We start from the raw sequence: 22,146 nt of genomic DNA, 5'->3' as shown, positions 1-22,146 counted from the left end.
AGTGGGCCTGAGGGAGGGGAGGGGTCGAAGCTGAATCAGAGGCTGCTTTATGACCGGGCAGGTACTATTATTGTGTCATGTCCCCGAATGGAACAACTTGTATTTATCATCTTGTGAAGTGGTCAAGGCAGCTAATTTTCCAGAAAAAGAAGCTGGTCCTCAGAGAGATGGAGTGTTAGCTTTCCGCAGACTGTCCTGCCTCGTGGAACTGTCAAAGCTGTTTCTCCGATCTAGCTCCAAAGTGGAATCTTTCTGTCCCCTCACACACAAACATTCTTCGCTGGAGTCCAGAAGACACGGAGCGAAAGAGGCAAGAGGACTGAAGCCTGGCTCTTGTCTCATTGACTGACTTTTCATTTCCTTTTACATCTTTCTTCATGCCCATCTTCTGACTGGAACACATCCCCCCACCGCGCTTTTCTTCTCCTTGTGCTGCTGTTAACGGATACTTGGTAAATGTCAGTGCGTGTCCAGAAAACCTTCTTCTGACTGGAACACATCCCCCCCACTGTGCTTTTCTTCTCCTTGTGCTGCTATTAACCGATACTTGGTAAATGTTAGTGAGTGTTTAGAAAACCTAACAACTCCATCAGGACTGCCATTTGTAAGGCCCCCAGGAATCTTGGATGTGGTCCCAGAACGCGAGATGAAAGAAAGCGTTTGGTAACAACTTGGAGGTTTATAGTAACTTCCCAAGACCCGCTCCTTTAAGCTCAGCTCCCATTTTCTTCCCAGTGGTGTCACTTTGAAAACACTCAGGAAGTTTGGGGTGCGGTTATGTGTTGCAAAAGGCGAACATCATTGAAAAAGAAACAAAGTGAAACAAAGTCCTGGTGAATGTTCTATTTTCTGCTGTGCTTTACTCAAGGGGGCCCCTTCTCTCCGCCTTCCACTTCCTCGCCAAGGGGGACCACAAAAGCCAGGGGACCCGAGGGCGGTGGGTCGGGAATTTCCAGGAGCCGGGATTGCTGGTGACCCGTCAGCCTGATGGCCTGTAACCTTCTGCCTGCCACCACATAGAGCCGGGACTTGTCGCAGGCGTGGAATAGCTTCCTGTGATTGTCCTGGAGACGGCCTGGCCCACGGGTTCCGCTTCCAGGCCTTGTCAAGAGAAGCAGACAAGTCCTGGATCTCTGCGATGTGGAAGGAGGAACCCTGAGGAGGACTGTTCGGCAGAGATAAGTGTGCCACTCTACGTGACGTGGACTTGACCTTCCTCGTGTACTGAGACCTAAGCGCCACTCAACGTCCTGGGTGGTTTCTCATCATTTCTGAACTGGACACTGACAAATGAAATAATATGACCCTCACACCCAAGGGTGTCCCCTTGGGACGTTCCTTTGCCACTGCTCAAGCTGAGCACGCAGGGGTGAGGGCTCCTGGGACCATCTCCGAAGGAGTCCCTGAACCATGAGGTGACGCCGACCCCTTGAAATGCACAATAGTAATAATAATAGGTAACACGCACGTCCCCGGGAACTGGTCGAAGTGCTTTGGATGGATTAAATGAAATTATTTAACCTGCACACAGGTCCTTACAGCATTCTCTACACAGGAGGAAAGGCGTGATGTGAACCAACTGGGATGGAATGAGAGTGTAGACTTGGTTACCAAGTCTAGGACAAAAGGTCTTGGAAAGGAGAAAATCTGGCCCTATTTTATACAAATGAGCTCACACTCCAGCAGGAGGCCCACCCCTTCTTTCTCCTGAAATATGTGAATTTGGAAGGCATTCAGAAAACCCGGTCTCTTGTGTCATTGGATGTAAGGTAGCTGAGGTTTAATGCTGAGAAAAATCTCTCTAAAATGTTCCCCCCGGTGCCTGGTGCCAAGAGCAAGCTCAGTCAATCTTGTTGAACAAGTTAATGAATGTCTAGCTCATTCCACCTGTAATCCAAATAAATTCTGCCTGAATTAAATATTCACATTTAAATAAGGAAATGATAACAGGACTGAAAAAATAGAGGTGGGCATTGACCTAACACCGGCCTCTGGGAAGGCTTTCCAAAAACATGACACGACAGCCACACATTCATTCCTCAGAAGTGGAGCCGTCGGTGCTGTTAACACTCGTGCTACCCGTGACTCAGCTGCCGGAGGGCAGGAGGGACGGAAAGAGGAGACAGCGGGCAGGAGACAGGTCCCAGCTGGCAGGCAGCTAACGGCCCCAGAGTGATGGTTACGGGGCAGCTCATCAGCACGAAACACTGTTTTGGCTGCAGGAAGTTGCCAAAACCGCCTCCCAGCCTCTGGCCAGCACAAAACTGTGACTCAAGAGAAGCGGTTCCGCCCGGGAGCCCACAGGATGCCAGTGTTGACTTAAGCTCGAGTTTCGGCCTGGGAGAAGCTGAGCTCCCAGAGGGCACCTGCCGGCGGCAGACTCGTCCCCAGGTACCTAGAGAGGAAAAGAACAGCCTGGCTTTCAGCTTGGTTTCACGACTTGCTGGGCTCAAAGGACAGACATCTGTTAGAAGGAAGACCCCTTTATTGCTTACAGTTCAAGGCCAATTCCCTGGGCCTCCTCCCTGCTGACCCCAGTGCATTTCTGCATGCCGGGAACGCACGTGCCAATCAGGATGCAGAAATGTTTGCTCGGCGAAGTGATGAGCGCTGCCTGCTGCGTCTGGCTTTCGTCCCGTCCGCCTCACGGTCCCTCTCAGCTCCTAAAGCCTGAGGGTCTGGGTGGAGGAGAAGCCCACACCATTGTCCTCTCGTTCCTCAGTTAAGGATTTTTCAGTGGCATCCTTCACAAATCTTTCTCCTATTTCGTCAAAGCTGTACCCTTCCAGGAGGAGATGAGACGTCTAACCGATCTCAGGGCTCTCCATGACTTGGTTAGATTCTCCTGCTCTATTTTGGACTCTTTTCAATGAGTTTCACAGAGGGGAATTACATAAACAAGTATTCAGAAATAAGTTACTTTCTTTCTCAGAAACCTCTTCGCAAGATCCAGCAGTCACACAGGCGAAAGCAAAAAGGGCACCTTGTTGTTTAAATGTGTGTCTGTCTGGTGTCTCAGGAGGTTGTATATTATTTCTCATGTGTCACGTCCTTTGTAGACCTTCTTCTATGCCCATTTTTCCATTGCAATGCCGATCCTTTCCCTAATGATTTACAAGGATTATTTCCTAGAAGTTAAGGATATAAACTCATTTGCCTTATAGGTTTATGTTGTTTTTGAAGCGCCAGTGCCTAAAATTGTGCTCAGCATGCGGGAGATGCTCAGTAAACATCTGCTGAAGGACTGAATAAATGAATGAATGGAAGTGTTTTATTCTCATATAGCAAAAATCTATCTTTCCCTTTATAGTTTTGCTACCATGTTTAGAAAGGTTTTCCCCAGCCCCAGATCAGATTGAGATCCTACAACATCCTCTTGTAGAAACTATATTTCATTGTCTTCCATTTAAACTCAACACATCTGGAATTCGTTTGTCATGTCTCTATGAAGTGAGATTGATCTGTAGTTTTATGAATTTGCTATCAGGATTCCTGAAGAAGCTTGCATCTTTTTCTGTGCCTAAATAGTTTAAAAGAGTGTGAGAGTGATCTGTTCTTTAAAGTTCAAAAGATCTCAAATATTAAAACATTCTGAGTCAAGCATCTGTCTCGGAGGTAATTTCACTTCGTTCATATTTACCTTATAATATTGACCAAAATAACATTTTAGGGTGTAAGACTGTGAAGTGTGTACTTCTTTCCAGCAAGGCCACGTGAGAGTTCTCCTTTGGTGTGAAAATTTCGGTGGAGTTAAAGTACAGTTTAAACTTCAGTTTAATTTCTAGTTACACCAAGACCCCAAACCACGGATTTCTCGTCAGCACTAAAAGCCACAGTGTAACAGACTTGCTTCTTGTGAAATAGGAACTGGTGGTGATAAACCGAAACAACCACGGAAAAGGAGGCCTGGGAGGGGACAGCAAAGCAGCCCACGAGGGGGCCTAGCCGGCGTGCTGGTATAAAGCAGGCACAGTTCTGACGTGGAAAGAAGGCAAAGTGAGCACGGTGGGATGCATCGTGAGGCTCTACCTGGAGGGAGCCAGACAAGAAAACAGGGTGCTCCATTGCAGAAGGAACGCGACTTTGGTCCCTGGCGGGATACAACAGGTGTGGAGGCCCGCCGGCCAAGGCTGCCCAGCATGCCTTGGGGCTTGGCTATACAGGGCCTCTGGGCTCATCCAGCCTGACACAAGATAATAAAAAAGTATTTTCCTACATTTTCTTTTAATCTTTTATGTTGAATTATTCCATGCATATAATTGCGAGAAGCCAAACAACTCACAAAAACTATAAAGGAACCAATTTCCAGATTTGCTTACAAAAGATAAAAAATATCTGCGTGGCAAGAGACCCCCTGAACAAAGTTGAGATGATGAATTTGTAGGCAGCTACAAGTGAATAAACAAAATACATAAAGAGCTTCTGTGAAAACACTCCGATAAACGTAGACGACCTGACTACCTGGAGGATGGTACTTCCACACTCTGAGATTTGGAAGCCCCTGGAAGGAGCAGATTTAGGGAGACTACATTGCCCTGAGGCCTCTGCTCTCTCTTGTTGCTGCGAGTGTGCTTTTATTTTGGAGAATGATAAACTTTTCCCTTCATTTCACTCAGACTTGTAAATGAGATGAGGGAAATGGAACTCAAAGAGTCACAACAAAGTACCTTTGGATGGAGATTTACTTTCTTCCTTTCTGATTTTTAGCCATTATACATAGTGACGTTAACATCCATGAACATACATCATTGTGCAAAGGTTTGAAAATTTTGTGCCAATCTGATGGGCAAAGGTACCACATTTTTAATTAGCAATTTTTGGTTATATGACTTGGGGCCATTTGTTTCTTCTATGAAATGCTTATTTTCTCTCAGAAAATGAAAACATATGAATGTTGACTGTTACAATCTAGAGGCAGGTGGGTCCATAGACAGGGGGGTGGTAGCAGCTGTCAGCTTCCAATAAAAAAAGAACAAGATGCACAATGGCTTTCTTTCTCCACTCTGGCTCTAGGTTCTGAACAGGTGGGAACTTACATCCTGAGAAGGACCTGAGGAAAGGTGGGAACTTATTTCCTTCTCTGTCGGGCCCAAATCTGGAGGTGGGCGCCACTTGATTCCTGGTGACCTTACACTGCAAATCAATAAAATGCTTCCCTCTCCTTTGCTTTCAGCTACCCAAAGATCATGACAGATTGGCTGAAGGACAAATTGCAAACAAAAAGGTGAAATTTACCGGTAAGAAATGCAAGGTCCAGTCCCCGGGCCTCAACAAAGCAAAACAGCACAAGCAGAGACTGGAGGAAAGAGATCTCAGCAAGAGCACAGAGGAAAACGCAGTTCTCTCGACAGGAAGCCAGGCGGGTGTGAGTCAGCGGTGGGGTGGCCGCCAGCCCTGAGCCAGGGGGACCTCCAGCCTCCAGGCGGGGAGGGGGCAGCTGGCTCCGCTCGGCCTGCTGCTCTGAACCCAGGAGTGCACTCAGTCCTGGTAGCAGCTCGGAGGAGGTGGATGGATGGCCTGAGAACCTGGAAGGAATGGCGGCATTGGCCGGCCACCCTCACACTGGATGCCAGCGGGGCTCCCAGGTGAACAGAGCGAGGTGTGTTCCGTGTAATCTCAAGAGGTAACAACACCGGGCTGGATTCTCCCAGTCGGAGCTGTCACACGATTCTTTGGGAATTGTGTTTATGTAACCGGTTTCCTGTTGCTGGAACTGTCCGGATAACAAGTGATCGCTCAAAAACGTGGCCAGTATGTAACGAGATGACCACTGACACCCTTTCCAATCACTGAAGTTTACAGAACTGCACTGCGATCGGGCTTACAGACCACCCTGCTCAACGGCCCCTGTCTCTCTCAGACGTTTTAATCAAGCAGTCGAGAAGCCCCAGTGGTTATCTCTCTAAAATCATTCTCATATTCTTCCTTTTTGCTGCCCTCCCATTAATACCCTTTGTTTTCCAGTCTCCCTCACAGCTGGAATACAGACTCTGATGGTCTCTCCCGCCAGATCGTAAAGCAAAAGGATGACAAGCTCCAAGACTTAAATTCTTGGCTCGAAGCACGGTTGGAAACCTAGGCTTTCTATGATAGCGCTAAGACTCTCTTCTAGCTTACGTGCGCAGGCTGAGGTCATCCACAGCAACCCTGGGCTTAACACTGCGAGTTGCTGAATTACTCCACCGGGTCTTGTAAGTGAAACAAAGGGCACGCTTCGAAAAGACCTGGGCCTGGAGGGTTGGAACGGGGACATCGGATGGCGTTGGGCTGAATCTCAGCCCCACTGGGAGGACCACCAAGGAGTCAGACTCCTCGGGAAGGAAGGTTTCGATCACCTCACCAGGCCCACAACGCTGATCAGCTAAGGCATTGTCTTTCCCCTTTCTTTTCCCTACTGTTTTCTGTAGGATGGGTTGGTGGCAGTGAACTCGAGCTAAGTGGCATCGTTCAGCCTGTCAGGCACCCGCAGTAGTGATAGCAGGTTTCTCACCAGAACTAGTTCTGAGTTGTGGTTTGGGGTGTTTTTTCCTGGCTGTTTAACCTCAAAGCTGGTTCTCCAATCCTCTCACCATTTCTGTCAGAGGCCCAATATCATTCTGATCAGCTCTTTTTCTGCTTAAATCAGTCAGGATCAGCTTCTGTTGCTTGCAGATTAAAACCCTGACTAGTACAACATCTACAAAGAGTGTGTGGTCAGTCCAAGTTTCCTCATCTCTAAAACACGCCAAAACTGAATGAAGAAATAACAAATATAAAAGGAGAAATTAAAGTTAGAAAAATTAAAAAGTAGGACTTATTAATAATCAAAAAACGGGTTCACTGCCAAAACAAAAATCAATAAAACAGAAAACACCAACTAACCTAACCAACAGGGGAAAAAGGAACAGAGCACAAATTCGCAATGACAAGGAAGCAATACCTCTGAGAAGAGTAAAAACAAATTTAAAAAATCAGAAAAGCATTTCATAAAATTATATGTGATAAATTTGATGGCTTGGATGAAACAGACACTTTTCCAGGAAGAGTATAATTTATAAAACTGACTCAGGGAGAGATAGACTAAACAGACCAATTTCCATAAAAGAAATAGAGTTGACAAAGATCTAAACACACACAAAAAAGCAACAGATACAGTTTAGAGGGGAATTCTGCCAAAATTTTAAAGGGCTGTTAATTCCAACTCTACTTAAAATATTCTAGAATATGGCAAACTTCCAAATTTTTATATGACCCAAGTATAACATTTATGCCACAATCTGCTAAAGATTGTACAGAAATAAAAATTTAAAGCCACAGACCAATCTCACTTATGAATGTTGATGCAAATATCCAATATAAAATATTAGTATGAATAATCCAACAACACAATGAAAAATACACCTTGCCCAACTGGGGCTTATTCCAGAAATGTAAAGGTGGTCTAATATTAGATAATCTATCAATAGAATTCATTGCTTTGCTAGATTTAATGAAAAAGTCATATGACCATCACTAGAAATGCTGAAAAACTTCTTAATAAAATTCAACAATGACTTCTGATTAAAAAAAAAACTCAGTAATACAGGAATTGTAGAATATTTCACTAACATAAAGAAAATATATTCTCCTAGCCCCAAAGTCAATATTTTTCTTTCTTTCTTTTTTTTTAAAGTATTTAAAAAGAAAATTGTTTTAAGATTTTTAAAAAACTTTGTTCTTCGGCTGTGTTGGGTCTTCGTTGCTGCACATGGGCTTTCTCTTTAATTGTGGCGAGCGGGGGCTACTCTTTGTTGCGGTGCGTGGGCTTCTCATTGTGGTGGCTTCTCTTGTTGTGGAGCACGGGCTCTAGGTGTGCAGGCTTCAGAAGTTGTGGCTCGCGGGCTCAGTAGCTGTGGCTCGTGGGCTCTAGAGCTCGCGGGCTCAGTAGTTGTGGTGCACGGGCTTCATTGCTCCGCGGCATGTGGGATCTTCCCGGACCATGGCTCGAACCCGTGTCCCCTGCATTGGCAGGTGGATTCTTAACCACTGCGCCATCAGGGAAGCCCTCTTTCTTTTTTTTAAGAGCAGCTTTATTGAAGTATAATTGGCACACAAAGAACTGTACATAACTAATGTGTACAATTTGATGAGTTTGACATATGTAGACACCTGTGAAATCATCACCACAGTCAAGGTAGTAGACATATCCATCACCTCCCTAAGTTTTCCTGTGTTCCTTTGTGTGTGTGTCAATGTGTGTGCAGTAAGAACACATACATGACATCTACCCCTCTAACAACTTTTATAATATAGTATTGTTGGCTATAGGCATTATGCTGTCCAGCAGACCTCTAGAAATAATTTATCTTGTATAACTGAAACTTTATACCAATACAGGCCAGCAATTCCACTGGTGGGTATATGCTCAAAAGAATTGAAATCAGGATCTCAAAGAGATACCTGTCCTCCCATGTCCATCCATCAGAACATTGTTTACAAAGCCAAGACATGGAAACAATCTAAGTGTTAGATGATGGATGAATGCATAAAGAAAATGCGATATGTCCATACAATGGAATATTATTAAGCCTTACAAAAAGGCAATCCTGTCATTTGTGACATATGGATAAACCTGGAGGACATTGTGTTAAGTGAGATAAGCCAGACACAAATGGACAAATACTGCATGATTCCACTTATATGAGGTCCCTAGAACAGTCAAACTCATAGAAGCAGAGAACTGGATGGTGGTCACTGGGGGATAGGGGGAGAAGGAAATGGGGATTTGTTGTTCAATTGGTATAAACTTCTAATATTTTTCTTAATAGGAAAACATTGAAGGCATGCCTATAAAAGTCAAGATCAAAATAAGCTTGCCCATTGTCAATACTACTGTTTCACATTGGGGTGTTAACCAACACATTTGGACAAGAGGAAAAAAACCAAGATACGTAAGAATTGAAAACGGAAGTGGTAAAACTCTTTCTATTTTGGGGACTTCCCTGGTGGTCCAGTGACTAAGCTCCGAGCTCCCAATGCACGGGGCCCATTCCGTCCCCAGTCGGAGAACTAGATCCTGCACGCCACAACTAAAGAGCCCACATGCCGCAACTAAAAGATCCCGCCTGCCACAACTAAGACCTGGTGCAGGCAAATAAATTAAAAAAAAAAAAAACTCTTTCTTTTTTGGATGACATGATCGTATACACAAGAAATCCCCAAAGAAGAATCAACTGAAAAACTACTACAAAAAGTAAGAGAATTCAAAGGTAAGAGGATAGAATATTGATATGTTGGAATTATATTGGACCAATTTTGTGCATCTTGGCGCCACCTGCCTTCCAGGCCCAGCTGCTCACTCAGTGGGGAGCCATGGCCTCTGCTGAGAGACCCTCCCACCCTTCCCAGGCCCGAGCCAGTGAACCCTCAAATACTCCAGTTCCTTCCACCACTTCTGGATTTAGATGAGACACCAGGCCAAAAAACACTGGCTTTCCCAGTGGCTGCCCCAAAAGGCACTGAGAGACAGGAGCCGTAAGGGAACTGGCAGATACATTTATCTCCCTTCTTTGTTGCAAAAGACGGTCTCAAGGTGAATCGGTTCTACAGAGCCTGTCCAAATCCATCCAAATATCCCAACCAGTGGCTGTGTTTTCTCACGAAGCTATGGCCAACTCAGTAACACACGAATTTGCACATTCTTTCCTTTCTTCCTTTTTCCCATCACTCTCACTGCACTGAGATTACAACCCCAACAAAGCCTTGGCAAAGAAGCCTTGGCGCAAGTTCTGTTTTCTAAGGAATTCAGGTGAAGACAGAAAGCAATAGCCCTATGAATACAAACAAACAAACAAAAAACCCCAAACAGGCATAAGCCTAATAAGAATTGTGTAAAGACCAATGTGAAAAAAACATAAAAGCTGACCTGGATAGAAAGGCTCCACACCATGATGTCAGTTCTAAGTTCACTTAAAAATCTAACTTAACTCTCCTCCCCAGTAATAACAGGTTTTGTTTTGAAATTAAGCAAGCTGATTCTCAAGTTCATGGGGGCAAATTAAATCAAAACTAGCCAAACTAAACTCTAAAAACTCTTAAAACTCTATAACTCTAAAAACTCCAAAAAAAGAACAATAAAGGGGGACTAGCCATATCACTATTCAAATCAACTGTAAAACCTCTATAATGAAAGCAGCTTAATAACGGCACGTGAATTGACAGAGGGAGCAATGGAAGCTGAACCAGAAACTGAAACAAAAATAAATGTGGTATTTGTCTTTCTCTTTCTGACTTACTTCACTCTGTATGACAGACTCTAGGTCTATCCACCTCATTACAAATACCGTATGCTAACACATATATATGGAATTTAAGAAAAAAAATGTCATGAAGAACCTAGGGGTAAGACGAGAATAAAGACACAGACCTACTAGAGAATGGACTTGAGGACACGGGGAGGGGGAAGGGGAAGCTGTGACAAAGCGAGAGAGTGGCATGGACATATATACACTACCAAACGTAAAACAGATCGCTAGTGGGAAGCAGCCGCATAGCACAGGGAGATCAGCTCTGTGCTTTGTGACCACCTAGAGGGGTGGGATAGGGAGGGTGGGAGGGAGACGCAAGAGGGACGGAATATGGGAACATATGTATATGTATAACTGATTCACTTTGTTATAAAGCAGAAACTAACACACCATTGTAAAGCAGTTATACTCCAATAAAGATGTAAAAAAAATAAATGTGGGAATTTCATATATAATAAGGAAGGACAGTATCTCAGATCAGTGGGGATACAGATGAACTTTTTAATAAGTAGTGCAGGCAAAACTGTACAGCCATTTGGAAAAAAATAAAGTCGGATCCATTCCTTACATCTGCACCAGGATAAACTCCACATGGACCCCAAATCTCAGTGTAAAAAACAAAACAAAACACACAGCCCGGGGCTCCTTTCTGCTGCCATCCAGCGGCCTGCCCCAGACTCGGCACCCAAGGGCCCTAAGCGCTGAGCAGGTGACCTCCCTGGGGAAGAGTGGCCGTGGGCCTTGCCTGAAGGGCGAGAAATGTGCCAAGTCGCTGGCCCGATGGGGCCACACCCAAAGGCAACCACCCCCGCAGTGCAGCCACACTGGAGTCCCGAGCCTTTGGTGGGATGGAGCTGAGGGTCACACTTGCAAGTCAACCCAGGTTTTGGAGACCCCATCCCCGGCCACGTGCAGGCACTTGGGTCTCCCCTGTAGACCCCCATGCCCTCAATAAACCTGAACACTCAGGGAAGAAAATGAATAAAACCAAACAAGGGGCTTCCCTCGTGGCACAGAGGTTAAGAATCCGCCTGCCAATGCAGGGGACACGGGTTTGAGCCCTGATCTGGGAAGATCCCACATACCGTGGAGCAACTATGCCCGTGTGCCACAACTACTGAGCCTGCGTGCCACAACTACTGAAGCCTGTGCTCTAGAGCCTGTGCTCCGAACAAGAGAAGCCACCGCAGTGAGAAGCCTGTGCACCACAACAAAGGGTAGCCCCCGCTCACTGCAACTAGAGAAAGCCCACGCGCAGCAACGAAGACCCAACGCAGCCAAAAAATAGATAAATAAAATAAATTAAAAACAAACAAACAAAACCATACAAGCACCAGAAGAAACCACAGGTGAATTCCTTTAAAACCAGGGAGGGGGAAAAGGCCTTCCTAAATCTGACTGAGAATCCAGAAGCTGTAAAAGAAAATACTGACACATTCTACTACATACACTTTTTCCCTTTGCACACACATACACACACACACACACACACACACACACACAACATAAGCAGAGTCAAAATACAAGTGACAAACTGGGGAAACGTACACAAATCTCTTCTCACAAAGGACTTATCACCCCTCAGAAACTGCGACTAAAAAGACCAACATGTCAAGAAATGTTCAACCTCCCTCCGAATAAAAGAACTGCAAATTGAAACGACGCAGAAATACCATTTCTCACCTATCAGATGGCAAAAATCCCCAAGTTGAACAACACATGCTGGAAGGAATGCAAAATGGAACATTTGTTAATGTCTACTACATGTATAGATTCATAGCCCCAGCAATCCCAGCTCTGGGAATCATACAGATATACCTGCACAAGTACAAAATGTCACATATACCATGCGACTAGTTGTGGCAATGGATGCAAAATCAAAAGAGCGGAAACAACTCAGGTGTCCAAAATAGGGAACTGGTTGAATAAACATGCTACAGCCACACAGCAGGACATTGTACAGCTGTCAAAAATAGTGAAGATCTCTGGTCACTGACATGGGCAGAATTCTAGAACAAAATTTTTTTTTGAGAATTTTCAAGATCTACTCTCGTAGCAACTTTCATATATACAATTCGGTGTTACTAGCTATAGTCGAGATGCTGTATATTATATCCTTAGGACTTATTTATTTTATAACTGCGAGCCTGGACCTTTGGACCACCTTCTCCCACTTCACCCCCCAACCGCCATCCCCCACCAATCTTTCCTCTGTATCTTTGAGTTCCTGCTCAACATTTTTGTTTTTTAAGATTTTACATAAAAGTGAGATCACATGGCATTTGTCTTTCCCTGTCTGACTTACTTCACTTAGCATAATGCCCTCAAGTTCCATCCATGTTGCTGCAAAGGGCAAGATGTCATTCTTTCTTACGGCTGTATGTATATGTATGCACCACAGCTTTTTTTTTTTTTTTTTTTTGCGGTACGCGGGCCTGTCACTGCTGTGGCCTCTCCCACTGCAGAGCACAGGCTCCGGACGCGCAGGCTCAGCGGCCATGGCTCACGGGCCCAGCCGCTCCGCGGCATGTGGGATCCTCCCGGACCGGGGCACGAACCCGCGTCCCCTGCATCGGCAGGCGGACTCTCAACCGCTGCGCCACCAGGGAAGCCCTGTACCACATCTTTATCCATTCATCTGTTGATGGGCACTTAGGTTGCTTCCACACCCACCTTGAATATTGTAAATAATGCTGCAATGAACGTGGGGGTGCAGATATCTTTTCAAGTTAGTGTTTTCGTTTTCTTTGGATAAATATCCAGAAGTGGAACTGGTTGATCACATGGTAGTTCTATTTTTAATTTGGGGGGGAATCTCCATACTGTTCTCCGTAGTGGCTGCACCAATTTACATCCTCACCCGCAGTGCAGGAGGCTTCCCTTTTCTCCACACCCTCTCCAGCATCTGTTATTTGTGGCCTTTGTGATGGTGGCCATTCTCACGGGGGTGAGGGGACATCTCACTGCAGTTTTGATTTGCTTTTCCCTGATGATTAGTGATGTTGAGCATCTTCTCATGTGCTTGTTGACTGTCTGTATGTCTTCTTCTTTTTTTTATTGGAGTATGGTTGCTTTACAATTTTGTGTTATCTTCTGCTGTACAGCAAAGTGAATCAGCTATATGTATACACATGTCCCCTCTTTTTTAGATTTACTTCCCATTTAGGTCACCACAGATCTCTGAGTAGAGCTCCCTGTGCTTGTCTGTATGTCTTCTTAAATGAACAGACTAAGATATAGAATGGGATACTGTGTAAGAAAGTGGGGCGTAAGAGGCTATGTACAGGGCTTCCCTGGTGGCGCAGCGGTTGAGAGTCCGCCTGCTGATGCAGGGGACACGGGTTCGTGCCCCGGTCCGGGAAGATCCCACATGCCGCGGAGCGGCTGGGCCCGTGAGCCATGGCCGCTGAGCCTGCGCGTCCGGAGCCTGTGCTCCGCAACGGGAGAGGCCACGGCAGTGAGAGGCCCGCGTACCGCAAATAAAATTAAAAAATTAAAAAAAGAAGCTATGTACATATGTCTTCGTATTTATAGAAAGAAATACTGGAAGTGTGAAGGAAAAAACTAAGAAAAATGGTTACTTGAAGGCTAAGGGCAATTAAGATGGATGAAGACAGAGGTGAGGGTGAGATTTTTCATTTTTGAATCATGTAAGTGTGATACTTATTCAATAACAGTTTAAAAGCTGAGATAAAAGCAGAAGAAGCAACTGAACAAAATTGCCCCAAAATAGACCCATGAAAGGATTTAAGACTTAGGTTGCAATTAAAATCATGCTGTACAAACATAAATACAAATGTCTTTTATATATGAAAAGATGTTCAACCTCACTCATAAAGAAATTCAGTTAAAATAAAATACCATTTATCAACTCTTGACTTTACAAAGATCAAAACGTTTGATAATACACTATATTTGGGGCATTGCAGAGAGACAAGCACTTTGATATCTATTGGCATTTTACATTCACATACACTTTGACTAAGAAATTCCACTTCTAAGCATTTTTTTACAAGCAGAATTAATTGCACATGACTACACAGACCAATGTACAAAGATATTCATGGCAGCATTGTTTATAGTAGCATGGGACTGGAAACAAGAAAAGGTCTATCATAGTAGCTGCATACAGTGAAATATTATGAAGTTGTTAAAGATAATGAGAAAGATCTCTATGTGCTGATATGGAACAATCCCCAAAATATACTAAGAAAGAGGGTTATAAAATAGTGAATATAGTATACTACCATTTGTTCAAAAAATATGCTTGTATATGCATGGAATATATCTGGAAGGAAAATCCGCAATGCTTGCAGCTGGAGGGGGAAACTTACTTTTCACTGTATATACTTTGATATGCTTTGATTTTGAATCATATGCATATATTCCTTAAAAATACACTCTCTCTGGCAACATATAATGAAAGTATATAGAGAGGAAGGACTCTTCAACAAATGGTGTTCAATCAATTGATTAACTATTTGTAAAATACAGTGAGTACAATAAATACTAACTGAAGAACATGAAAACACTAGTTAGAAAAGGTATCTGCACCCCTATATTCATTGCAGCATTCTTTACAACAGGCAAGATTTGGAAACAACCTAAGTGCCCACTGATGGATGAATGGATAAAGATGTGTATACATACACAATGGAATATTACTCAGCCATGAAAAAGACTGAAATCTTGCCATTTGCAACAACACGGATGGCCCTAGAGGGTATTATGCTAAGTGAAATAAGTGAAAGGCAAATACCAAATACCATATGATTTCACTCATACGTGGAATACAATAAACAAATCAAACAAAACATACAAAAACAAACACATAGATACAGAGAAGAGAGTAGTGGTTACCAGCATTATGCTAATGTCAAAACCAGAGAAAGAGTACAAAAGAGAAAAACTACAGACCAATATCCCTCATGAACAAAGTCACAAATACCCTCAGCAAAATATTAGCAAATTAAATCCAGCAATACATGAAAAGGGGCTTCCCTGGTGGCGCAGTGGTTAAGAATCCGCCTGCCAATGCAGGGGACACGGGTTTGAGCCCTGATCCGGGAAGATCCCACATGCTGTGGAGCAACTAAGCTAAGCCCATGTGGCACAACTACTGAGCCTGTGCTCTAGAGCCCGCAAGCCACAGCTACTGAGCCCATGTGCCACAACTACTGAAGCCCGCACGCCTAGAGCCCGTGCTCCCAACAAGAGAAGCCACCGCAATGAGAAGCCCGCACACTGCAACGAAGAGTAGCCCCCGCTCGCCACAACCAGAGAAAAGCCCGCGTGCAGCAACTAAGACCCAATGCAGCCAAAAATAAAATAAAATCAATTTATTTTAAAAAACCAAAAACATGAAAAGGATAAAACATCACAACCAAGTGAAGTTTATCCCAGGAACTCAAAGCTGGCTCCAGATACAAAAATCCATCAGAATAATTCACCATAGTAACAGACAAAAAAAAAAAAAAAAAAAAAAGAAAATGCATATTATTATTTTTACACATGCAAGAAAGGCACTTAACAAATCCAATTCACGATAAAAAGTTTCAGCAAGCTAGCAATACAAGGGAAGTTCGGCCTGAGAAAAGGCACCCACAAAAAGCCTACGGCTAATGTACTTAAAAGGTGAAAGACTAAATGCTTTCCCCCTTAGATCAAGAAAAATCAAGGATGTCTGTTCTCATCATTTTTATACAATATTGATAGTATTGAAAGTTCAAACTATAAATAAGTGAGTTTAGCAAGGTTGCAGAATACAAGGTTAATAAACAAAAATCAACTGACAAACGAATTCTAAAACTGGTATGGAAAAGCAAACGACCAACAATAGCCAAAACAACTCTGAAAAGAAAAACTAAGTTGGAGGGCTAAAACTGCCTGCTTTCAAGAATTACTATAAAGTTCTTGTCATCAAAACAGCATGGTGTTAGCATAAAGATGAACAAAGACATAAAGGGAACAGACTAGAGAACACAGAAATACTTACATAAATATGACCAATTGATTTAAAATTTTTTTTAACATCTTTATTGGAGTATAATTGCTTTACAATGGTGTGTTAGTTTCTGCTTCATAATAAAGTGAATCAGTTATACATATACATATGTTCCCATATCTCTTCCCTCTTGCGTCTCCCTCCCTCCCACCCTCCCTATCCCACCCCTCTAGGTGGTCACAAAGCTCCGAGCAGATCTCCCTGTGCTATGCGGCTGCTTCCCACTAGCTATCTGTTTTACGTTTGGTAGTGTATATATGTCCATGCCACTCTCTCACTTTGTCACAGCTTACCCTTCCCCCTCCCCATATCCTCAAGTCCATTCTCTAGTAGGTCTGTGTCTTTATTCCCATCTTACCCCTAGGTTCTTCATGACCTTTTTTATATTTTTCTTAGATTCCATATATATGTGTTAGCATACGGTATTTGTTTTCTCTTTCTGACTTACTTCACTCTGTATGACAGACTCTAGGTCCATCCAAGTTGCAAAAGTAATTCAATGGAATAAAGACAGTTTGTTCAATAAATGTAATTGGTTTGCAAGAAAATGAATCATAACATGAATGTTACACCTTGTACAAAATTTTTAACTGAAATGAATCATTGGTCTAAAGTGTAAAACTATAAAGTCTTTAGGAGAAAAAACATAGGAGAAAATCTTCAGGATCTAGGGTTAGGCAAGAGTTCTTAGATTTGACAGTAAACATGATCCATAAAAGAAAAATTGACAAATTGGACTTAATCAAAACTTTAAAATCTTTGTTCTATAAAAGATACTGTAAAGAGAAAGAAAAGACAAACTATAGCCTGGTAGAAAATATTTGCAAATTATATACCCAACAAAGAACTTGTATGCAGAGATAAAAGTAGTACCTGGATCTTAGTGTTGTTTTGAAGATTAAATGAGATAATTCAAGTAAAGTCCTTAGTGTAGTGCCTGGCACATACAACCACTCAATAAATGTGAATTATTATAATTTTATTATCATCATTGTTACAGCATTCTTTAAAGTTGAGAAAATAAAAGCAAGATAACTGTTCATCAACAGAGAAATTGTTAAAATATGTTATGTCTATGACCAGGAATGTTACGCAATGGTTTAAAAGAATGAAGCAAATCTATACATACTAACTTGGAAAGATGTCCAGGATTGTTGTGAAAAAAGAAAATCGCAGGACAGTTTGTATAGTATGATCTCATTTGTGCAAAAAGAAAATTGTATCTTCTTCGAAATTTTTAAAGAATAACACTAACCAAACTTCTAACAGTTGTCATCCCTAGGGAGGGGCGTGGAAGGGAATGAGGAGGGGTGCACAGGAAGGATAGGATGTGGGGAAAATTAAAGAGGGTCTTTCACTTTTTACTGTATTTATTCCTAGATCATTTGGCTGTTTATAAGAATAAGTTCGTATATTTGTGAAAGAAAAAACAGAAAAGAATCAACCATCTTTTAAAAGAGCAGTAATTCACCTGTCAGAATGGCAAAAAGTCTACAAACAATAAATGCTGGGGAGGGTGTGGAGAAAAGGGAACCCTCCTACACTGTTGGTGGGAATGTAGACTGGTGCAGCCACGATGGAGAACAGTATAGAGGCTCCTTAAGGAAGTAGAAATAGAGCTACCGTATGATCCAGCAATCCCGCTCCTAGGCATATATCTGGAAAAGATGAAAAGTCTAATTCAAAAAGATACATGCGCCATAGCAGCACTATTCACAGTAGCCAACACGTGGAAACAACCTCAATGTCCATTGACAGAGGAATGGATAAAGAAGATGTGGTACGTATATCTACAACAGAATATTACTCGGCCATAAGAAAGAATGAAATATTTGCAGCAACGTGGATGGACCTAGAGATTATCATACTAAGTGCAGTAAGTCAGAGAAGGACAAATACCATATGATATCACTTATATGTGGAATCTAAAAAAAAATACAAATGAACTTACAAAACAGAAATAGACTCACAGACGTAGAAAACAAACTTATGATTACCAAAGGGGAAGGGTAGGGGATAAGTTAGTTCAGGATTAGTAAATACACACCACTATATATAAAATAGATAAACAACAAAGACCTACTATATGGCACAGGGAACTATATTCAATATCTTGTAATAACCTATAGTGAAGAAAATCTGAAGGTGTACAGCTGAAAGTAACACAATATTGTAAATTAACTATAGTTAAATTTAAAATTTAAAGAGCAGTGATAAAACTATCTTTCATAGATTCGAGAATGAAACACCAGCTTACCTCGGACTGAAGGACTTACCTAAATACAGACTGTGGTTTACAAACATTGACAGAGAGCTACTTGGCTGGCAGCGCAAAGAACTAAGTTATCGCCCTAGTTGTGCCACTAAGTAGCTTCGTTATGTCATTGTGTAACACATGTGAGACTCTGGACTTCTGGAGGACAGGGATAAAGTCTCTTTTGCTCTCTCTAGCCAATGGCATAGGGCCTGGTTCAGAGTTGGTGCTCAATTAAAAGGAAGACGGAATGAGCACTCCCGACAGGATCTGAGTGAAAAGCGGCTTGTGAGCACTGACAAATGATCGCCATCTAGTGGCAATACGGGATTCCTACAGAACTTAAAGACGAGCGGAAACTGACTATGGGATGTGTTTCAGGGACTCCTTTCAACCAAAGAGCATCGACTGTCGAAACGACTATGTCCCTCATTATAAAAAGTTCCCAGCCATAGCCTGAGAGGCCCAGGTTTATGTCTTGGAGTGTTGGTAAGATGACATCTAGGTAGTCTTGTGTCCTAAGTCTCCTCCTTCACCACCCCATCACATGCCCCACACGCCTATAAGCTGTGCAAAGTCCACGCCTGCCACACCTCCACTGCACCTCAAGAGAACGAAGCTCATGTAATAAGAGGTACGGACACCCATGCCTTCCCGAGGTGGATGAAGTACTAATAAAGTTTCCTAAGCCAGTCTGGTCAGGACAAGATAGAAAACAGGATTGGAAAAAAATCTGCCACGAACTTTGCAGTCCAGGTTCGGCACCTTCCTGCATCATCTGACAATATGCCGTAAACATTTAAGATGTCTCACATTCCGAAGGGCAACAAGGAAAGCTACCTCGAGCTGGCTTTGTAAGTGCTGCGCTCTGTGACAGACCCTCATCTGAATATCATGAGTCTTCAAAGCAGATGCACCGTTAGCGAAGCAGCTGGTGCCTTAGAGGCTGAGCAATAGTGGACCTCGTGTCTATAGACTCGGGGACTCAAAAAGAATGATGAAGGTAAACAGTGGTAGTAATCAGAAGAATCTAGGTGTGTCTACATCTATGGCATCTACACGCTAAGTGGAACATGCCTCTAAAACGCTGCTCAGCAGAACAAACGGCAAAAAACTTCGCAAAGAGGGCTTCCCTGGTGCCGCAGTGGTTGAGAATCTGCCTGCCAATGCAGGGGACACGGGGTTCAAGCCCTGGTCTGGGAAGATCCCACATGCCGCGGAGCAACTGGGCCCGTGAGCCAAAATTACTGAGCCTGCGCGTCTGGAGCCCGTGCTCCGCAACAAGAGAGGCCGCGACAGTGAGAGGCCCGCGCACCGCGATGAAGAGCGGCCCCCGCTTGCCACAAGTAGAGAAAGCCCTCGCACAGAAACGAAGACCCAACACAGCCATAAATTAATTAATTAATTAATTAAAAAAAAAGAAAAAAACTTCGCAAAGAGTCGCAAGAGACGGACACTAGTGTAGTCCCGGGTCAATGGAGAAAGGGGTCTGAGCAGCTGTACGTTGCTTGTCCCGAGGACGCGGGTGGACATAATGAATGTTCGAGCTGTGGCTCGTACATTTAAGGTGGGCTCTCCCGAGTGCCCCTTGTCTCATCCTAGCAAAAGTCCATGGTTACCGGAGGTTCTCGAAAAGCGCAGTGTCCGCAGAAAGGAGAAGCTGAGAAGCGACACCCTGAGGAAGGCTGTGGACGGTCGTGTCCGACGACAGCTCCGCGGGAAGACGGTGCTCGCGACCCCGGGGGAAAGCGGAGCCTCCGCGCCCGCCCCGTGCAGGCGGCACGTCCCGGGGTCCCCGTCCCTCTCCCCCACCGCGGCACGGCGACAGGGCCGCTCTTTCGGGAGGTTCCCCCGGCCGCTCCCGCACCGAGACGGACGCCCGGGCTCGCCCCACCCGCCTCCCTCCCGTCGGCTCGGCGCGCTCCGGCTCGACGTGCGATCTCGCTTTCCGTCCGCCGGCCTCGCCCGCAGCCCGAGCGCGGGGCTCCCGGGCCACTCCGAGGCCACCCCGCGGCCACCCGGGGCCCCGAGGACGCGCGGCGACGCCCCTACTCACGTAGCGCTGCAGCTTCCTCTCGGGGGGCGACTTGACGAGCCAGCCCGTGCACACGGCGTCGCCCGCGCTCATCGTGCCGCGCTTCCTCCGGCTGGGCCGGCGTCCGCGGCGGGAGGAAGTCGGCGGGGATGCCGGCGGGGCGGGCCCAGCGCCTCCCGCCCGCCCGCCCGCCCTCCAGCGCCGCCCCCGCGGCCCCGCGACCCCCGTCCTGAGGGGACGGGCGCCACCCCCGGCCTCGGGCAGGAAAGCCCTGCGGGCCAGAGCCGGTCCCCCGCCGCCCTCGCCCCCGCCCGCGGTCAGCCGCGTCTGAAGGGCTGGTGCCCGGGCCTCGGGGTCACGAGAGCCGAAATCTAGACCCCGCACCTGCAATGTCAATGCTTAGGGATGAAGAAAAGCCTAACTGCCCCTTGACTTCCCGTTTCCACTTGGTGGTTTGCAAATTACTGCTTCTGCTGTGCCCCTCCCCCGAAGACCTCTTTATCCGGTGATGAGCTCTGCAGCAAAACTAAATCCAAATCATCCATAATCAAAAGGTTCAAAACTGGAAGTGCTGTTTGCAGTCTCTTTGACCCGAAGGCTTTAAAACATGGATCCAAGAATGATGGTGCAGGCGGTGTGCTGAGCCCGGTAAGTAACAGCCACGCACATGACACTTACGCAGACATGCGGCTGCAGGGCCGGTGAGTGTGCACACCACTGGACAGGCATTAGCTCCCTGGATCCATACACACTATCAAGTGGGCTTGATCATGATCTCAGTTGTGCGCGTGAGTGAAATGAGAAACAGGATCATATCACCCTCCAAAGTCGCACAAGTAGGAACTCAGCTGAGAGGCAGCCAGGCCTCTCTGTGCTGCTCTTCGAGGCACACTCTGCCCTTTATGAACACACTTTATAAACAGAAAAGCACGGATATCAAATTTCGGGGCCGCATCCACAATGCTAATCCGAGTGATTAGTATGGCGTCACCTGGCCAGCTCCCTGACCTGTAGTGCTCTTTTCCCTCGGCGTGACACCTCTCCCTTAGAAGTGACACTTGGAAGAAACAAATGCCACATCATTTCTTTGACTTACAAAAAGACTTCTCAGCCTCCTACCATACATCTGAAATTTCCACAGTGATGACTCTTGTATGGTAGGGTTCATGTGTTGTTCTGTAATCAGTCAGGGTTCAGTGGAGGGAACAGAGTTTGCTCTAGGTGTTTCAAGCAGAAAGGGATTTAATTTAGGGAAGAAGGTGCTTATAAAATCAATGGAGTGCTGGAGCATTGGGAGTCTGTGGGCGCTGAAAGCAACAACAACTCACTCCTGGCAAAATAATACTGCTATCCTATCCCTCCTACAAAACTAAAAAGCATTCCCTAAAACAGGACACCAAAAGGCCCATCCGTCACTGTAGCCATCTCTAGTTCAGACACCACCTCACTTCAATATCCTAAAACCTAAAGAAAAACATAAAGCTAACCTCTATCAGTCTTTATTTGACATACATAAAATCTGGAGAGAAGGAATATGGGAAAAGTTTATATGTTCACCACACACACACACACACACACACACACACAC

At 44.7% G+C, this 22,146-nt stretch overlaps 1 protein-coding gene across 2 annotated transcripts in view; it reads right to left on the bottom strand.

The window, feature by feature from the left end:
- Positions 1-20,651, bottom strand: part of GAB3 (GRB2 associated binding protein 3) — a 62,867-nt gene extending 42,216 nt beyond the window's left edge. For both annotated transcript variants that reach the window (XM_030850208.2, XM_060292436.1), the window contains exon 1: positions 20,580-20,651. In XM_030850208.2, the coding sequence (XP_030706068.1) occupies positions 20,580-20,651 (72 nt within the window). The remainder of the gene's footprint in view (positions 1-20,579) is intronic.
- Positions 20,652-22,146: the final 1,495 nt, after the last annotated feature.

Source organism: Globicephala melas, chromosome X (genome assembly GCF_963455315.2).
Source record: "Globicephala melas chromosome X, mGloMel1.2, whole genome shotgun sequence".
NCBI classification, from domain to species: Eukaryota; Metazoa; Chordata; class Mammalia; order Artiodactyla; family Delphinidae; genus Globicephala; species Globicephala melas.
This window is presented reverse-complemented; position numbering and strand designations above follow the sequence as displayed.